Below are 6338 nucleotides of genomic sequence, written 5' to 3' on the forward strand. Positions count from 1 at the left end.
AAGTTCAGGAGAACTTTACTACTGAAGTTTTCAGCTCACTGTCTGTTAAGGAGAACAGTTACTGCAATAGCGGATTACTTAATCTCACACACACACACACACACACACACTCTCACTCTCTCTCTCTCCTTCTTGTGTATCAACACACACTCCTAAGCTGTGAAACACCTTTATGTCTTCAAGATGAGACGTTTCCAAGCTCCACAGCTACTGAATGTGGAAGCAACACTTCTGTCATAACAATTAACACAAGGACAAGTAATTTCAGGCTGCTAGCCAAAGTTAGTGCATATTAACTGGGTAAAAGCCAGACACAGAAAATGAAAACTTACCCCAAAGCAAAAGAGAGAGTGGCAGCAGGAGAGCGGCATGGTATGCACTGGATAGAATTCGCTGTAATTCCATGACAAGCATAAGAGTGACGGTCCTAAAAGCCTCAAGAGAGAAACCGTGGCTGGGAGTTGGTAAATACAGGTTCTCTCTACATCCCAGACCCCAGAATTTTTGTTTCCATTAGTGGCACTCACTCCATGCTTTGCTGATTTAGGGACTAGCACTAACACAGTGGACAGAGTCGCTGTCCACTTTGAAAAGCTTTACTCATGCTGTTGGAGTGAAAGGAAAACACTGCCTGGATCACATGAACCGGAGTGGACAACTAAAGACTTTAGTTGCAGCATTACCTGGAAAATCCCAGAGCAGTAGGGTGGGCAAGCAATAGGTGAATGTTAAAAGAGGAAAAGCATGTGATCGGAAGCAAAGGACAAAGAAGGGAGTGAGGGCTGGTGTTTTATTAACTTTCTCCTCATCCCTCCCCTGCCCCAAACAAGAGAGAACATAAGAACGTATTTCTTGTCTGTTTTCTGTCTGCCTGGGAAGCAAGTCAGCCCCAGGTCTCCTGCATAGCAGTGAATGGAACTCCCAGACTCACTGGCCTGGGGAGCAAGGCTGGGAATCAAATATAGGAAATCAGTTTTTTGATCAATTATGGTCTGTGAACAAAGGCCAGATGTGGACGAATCACACTTTGGCTGCTTTGTTCAGTGGGAGAGTTTGATTAGCACAAGGATCTAACACTAAACCCAGCAGGCAGAATTCTATACCAATACTTGCTACTGCTCAGATACTATGTCTTCTTTGCAAGGTTCAATGGAAATTGGGGGTGGGGGTGAGGGGCACACACAGTGGGTGTAGTGGCGTGAGAATGGGACTGGAGGCCAGGCACTCCCAAACTCTTCTCCCAACTTTAAAACCAACTTCTCCTGTGGGCTTGGGCAAGTCACTTAACCTCTGAACCTTAGTTTCCTCATCTGTAAAGTAAGACCAATGATTTACCTACCTACCCTAGATGGGCACTGCAAGAATGTATTAGTGATCAGGCCAAAGACAGTCACATCATACTCAAAGAGATTTAGGGATGCAAAATCCAAATCCTAGTCGATGCTTTCCCAGGACAACACAGAAATTAACAAAGCATTTCAATTCCACAGTGATGGTATTTGTATTCAATCTCCTTAGTGAAAGGAAAGGCAGCTACCTGTATGGGGCCTCTGAGCTGCTAACCCAACAATCAGCAACAGCATAAACTGTGATGCAAGATAAACAGACTGAAGAAACAAGGGAGGAGTTGAAGTCTTTCCCCATCAGAGTTGCTGCATCAAACCAATGCTCCAGCTGACCCAGCATAATACACCCTGCAGAGATGATATCCTGGTCCCAGTCAAGCCAGTGGGAGTTGGGGGAAGAAAGGAAAAAGAGCCGCTAACTTTGGTATCTGAGTGCTAACAGAATAATTGTGCAGCAAAATCCAGTCAGAAGCAGCCTTCTCAACCCCTCCCTTTAACTACACCATTTGAGCATGTGAAGAAAGGAAGCAGTTTGTATTTGCACAACCCCACCAATCCTGTTGCTCCAACAGTACAGAGATTTAGGCTCATTCTGGTTTTCAGTGGCATCCCAAATTCCTAGCAAGGGTCCTGGTGTAGAGAAAGTTGATGTCCTGAAACCTCTGGTTGTAAACCTTTATCCACTAAATGGGTGTTGGAATTAGAGCAATTTCACAAAAGTACCTAGATACCTTCCTTAGCATAGGGATGCTAGGAGATTTAATCAATGCATGTCCATAAAGTGACCTAAGATCCCTCGATGAAAGATGCTACAGAAAGGCAACACAAAGTGGCTACATTCCAGTGGTGGATGAAGTGAACCTGGGGTATGGACTACTTGGGTTTTAAGACAATTCATTAAGATGATAATATTTCTGTCCCTCTCCAACAGGTGATCCCCATGCTGGAGCAATTATCCCTTCTAATCTTTAGGGGGTACTTATCCCATTAGTTTCACTTGGCCCCAGCTGTTCACCCTTGGTGTGAAACAGCAAGACTTTAAAAATGCCATTTGATGAGCTTTAGTAAGTGGGAAATATTGCAGTGTGTTAAAAACCAATCCATTGGTTGAAGGTTAATGACACTTCTCTCTAGCGCTTGGTCAGATAAAGAAAATAACCAATTACTTAAAGAAAATCTACAAGAGACTGAATTGTCTTCTCAGTGCCACTCAGGCAACTTTTACTGAAGTCAATGAGAGTTGCACCTATGTAATCCAAGAACAGAATCAACTCCAATAGCTTCTGCTATAGGTTTATCAGTGTTTCAGAGATGGGAAAATCTGCTTGTGTCCTATGCTTAACGATGGAGACTAGAAGCAGTCAGAAAGATCGTGCTTACCTGTGACCTTTTAGTATCTTCAAATCCAAACCATAATTGGATTAAATTAATGCTAATGGGAGTTACGTAGATAGCCCCCCACCCTCCCAAGAACTGAATAGACCAGACAGATGAGATTTCATATAACTGTCTGCTTTAATGAGGAGCACTGGTATCTTAGCCCCAGACAGGAAGCAGGGGGCGAGCACAGGTATGCTCAGGGCGTTAGCTCTAAATTCTGCACTGACTTCCTTTTCTTTAAACCGAAACTTAAATAGCTGGCCCGATTTTCAACAGCCCTGAGCACGTGCATCTCAGTGGCTTCCATTGGTGCTGGGGCTGCTCAGAACTTCTGAGAAATGAGGCCACAAACCTTTTTCAGCTTCTCCTCTGTGCTTTCTTCAGACAGGGCATTCCAAGGTAGAATCCTTCTCTTTAGTCCTTTCTATTCCCTGGCCTATTTTTACACACCCTGGGCCAGGTCCTCTCTTCAACTAAGTACACTGGTGTAAACAGCAGAATTTATCCACCTATAGCACCTGATCTCAGGTGTATGGTCTTGACTGTACAGTGAGGGTTTTTGCAGTCATGCTGCCCCTATATTCACTGCTCATTGACATCCTCCTGCAGAGGACTATTCACATTAGCCATTTTTAAGAAAAGAGATGTAAAATCCTTCATGAGCACAAATACACATGCTCCTCCCTGGGACAGTTAAACCACAGAGATATGTGAAACACCCAGGAAAGAAGGAACAGGACATACTTACACAGTAAGCAGAGGAATTCTCTCTCTGCCAGAATGCAGCAGCATGGCCTAATTGGCTGAATACGATAAATGCGGTGTCAGAGGGAGAGTATCCACAGAGGTCATTCCAGAAGCCACAAGACAATGAAGTCCAGTTCAGATTTTCAGACGCCTGGGGCTTGGCTGATGCAGATTAAGAAGTGTGTATATGGGGAGGGGACTGAGTGGAAAGGATGATGGAGGGAGTGAATAGAACTGGACAAGAACCAAGAGTCCCACCCAGTCTAAGCAATCCGATTGTCCTTGGATTTAGGTGGGCCAACAATAAACAAGTTCCCAAAGTCCTTAGGGGCCCATTCTCCCAGGTCTCTCACACTTGTCAGATGAAACAAACCTCCATAATTAGGCTTGGGACCAAGTTTCTCTGACTGGCAACTCCTCAAGGCCCTCAACATTGTGCTGCTCACTTGGGGATCTGCCTAAGCAGACACACACCCATAGGTATCGCATTATCAGGTAAAAATAAATACTGTGTCCTTCTCTAGCATTTCCTACCCAAAAAGTTTAGCCTCAACTCTCTGGTTGGCAAGCGACTATCATCCCCAATTTACAGATGACGTTGAGGCACAGAGCGATTAAGCAACCTGCCTAAGGCTGCATAGTGAGTAACTGGCAAAGCCAGGAACAGGGCCTAGGATTTGAGACAGCCAGCCCCAGATCTTCAGCTGGTGTCAATCTGTGTCACTCCACTGAAGACAATGGAGCAGTGTCAATTTATCCGCTAAGGATCTGCCACCAGTCTCAAGCTTTAACCACAGGAGCGGTCAACTAAGGATGTGCACCACGGCTTCCTCTGTCCAGGCTAAGGGATGTGAAAGCAGTCCTACAAAGCCAGCTCAGGAAAGTAAAATGCAAACAGCTTTATGGATTTCAGTAAGGAGTTCCACATGGGAAACTATTAGTTAAACCAGAGAATATGGGGATTAATAGGAGAATTGAGAGGTGGACAAGGAACTGGTTTAAAGGGAAAAAACCTAACTGGCTTCAAGACTGAGCTTAATAAGTTTATGGAGGGGATGGTATGATAGGATGGACGACAATGGCATGTGGCCCATCTGCAACTGCTAGTAGCAAATAACTCCAACAGCCAGTGATGGGACACTAGATGGGGAAAGCTCTCAGTTACTACAGAGAATTCTTTCCCAGGTGGCTGGCTGGTGGGTCTTGCTAACACTCTCAGGGTCCAACTGATCACTATATTTGGGGTCAGGAAGGAATTCTCTCTCAGGTCAGATTGGTAGAAACCCTGGCGGTTTCTCGCCTTCTCTGCATTATGGGGTATGGGTCACTTGCTGGTTTACACTAGAGTAAATGGCAGATTCTCTGTAACTTTAAATCTTTAAATTATAATTTGAGGACTTCAGTAACTCAGCAAGAGGTTATGGGTCTATTACAGGAGTGGGTGGGTGAGGTTCTTTGGCTTGCAATGTGCAGGAGGTCAGACTAGATGATCCCAATGGTCTCGTCTGGCCTTAAAGTCTATGAGCAGTTGAATCCAGAGGGGAGAGCAGAGCAGATTCTTCCAGAAGGCCATCATGGCAGTAATATTGTGCTCCCAACACAATCCTCTTCCGAATGGAAATCCACCACTGGCAGACCAAGGAGAAATTCCTGAGGGGAATGCTGTAGTCAGCTGAGAGGTGGAAGAGGGCTCAGATCAACACCTGATTAGAAGTATTTTATATAATATCTTTCATACTGATGGTCATAACACTTCCCAGAGGTGTGAGCCAAACAGCAGGGGGAAAGGTACAGAGAAGACTGGCATAACAGAATGGAGGCTGTATGAAGGGACAGAGGTGACAGACAGAATCCTCTTGCAATATAAAAAGAGATACTATAAAAATTATCTGTATATCCCTCTCAGGGTGCTGGGCAGGTACATGGCTTGGCCCAACAATAACAAAACATGTCACCACCACAATCCTGCACAACCCCTCCACACTCATGAAAAGTCAGCTCAATCACTTAAATTGTTACCATGCAGAAGATAAATCCATTAGTTAGGGACAGTTTTCATTCACTCCTGACCTGGGTTGGATTTTAACTGCCTACATATCACTGAGGAATTTTCTGTCCCATGCCTAGTAATCTGCAGATGCACAATGCTTCTCTCTCAAATCAAATCCTAAACCACAAATCAGAGAAATTAATATAAATAAAAATACAATTCAGACAGAACAGCCACGAAAGTTGCTAACAGAACAATCCTCACTCTGGAAAACATATGATGGCCTCTCGGGCCTGCACAGAGATCTCCCATCCCAGGGAGAGTCATTATCTGTGTTCAGTGGCACTCTGGCAGATTAGATCCAAAAGCCTCAGAGAGGAGACTGGGGGAGAGGCTGGGGAATTCACTACTAAACCAGAAGGGGAAGATAACAAGAGAAAAGAAACATTTTGTGATAATGCAGAGATGCTAAGAGAGATCCAGGAAGGAGCAAGAGAACAGGAAGGGAAACACAAAAAACAGTACAACAGATTGTTGTATTGAGGTTCCATTTATCAAGAGTTACTAAATGGCTAATCAATGTATGCCGATTGTTACAGTCCAACGAGCTAATGGATTCCTTATACACATCTGTAAGACATTACTCCAAATCTCCAACATGCTTATAACATCTATTAATCATTTATGAACCTTAACAAATGGAGCCTTAATATAAAGCTGACCGTAAGAGGACAACTGGCAGGAGAGATTTCATACTGATCAGGGCAACAGAGTTTTCTCCATTTTGGTCCAAAATCTCACAAGAACTGCTCATGAGATTCATGCACCATTGAATTTAAAAAACCTCAACTCAAGTCTGACCTCAAGCCTTCATA

The 6338-nt window shown here is 44.2% G+C and overlaps 1 protein-coding gene across 3 annotated transcripts in view; it reads right to left on the reverse strand.

Annotated features, from left to right (window-relative positions):
• The window catches only part of CRB2 (crumbs cell polarity complex component 2), a 60507-nt gene extending 60004 nt beyond the window's left edge, over positions 1–503 (reverse strand). For all 3 annotated transcript variants that reach the window (XM_050926225.1, XM_050926226.1, XM_050926224.1), the window contains exon 1: positions 333–503. In XM_050926225.1, coding sequence (XP_050782182.1) covers positions 333–414 — 82 coding nt within the window. In that variant the 5' untranslated portion in view covers positions 415–503. The remainder of the gene's footprint in view (positions 1–332) is intronic.
• Between the last annotated feature and the right edge of the window lie 5835 nt (positions 504–6338).

Source organism: Gopherus flavomarginatus, chromosome 17 (assembly GCF_025201925.1).
Source record: "Gopherus flavomarginatus isolate rGopFla2 chromosome 17, rGopFla2.mat.asm, whole genome shotgun sequence".
In the NCBI taxonomy this organism is placed as follows: domain Eukaryota; kingdom Metazoa; phylum Chordata; order Testudines; family Testudinidae; genus Gopherus; species Gopherus flavomarginatus.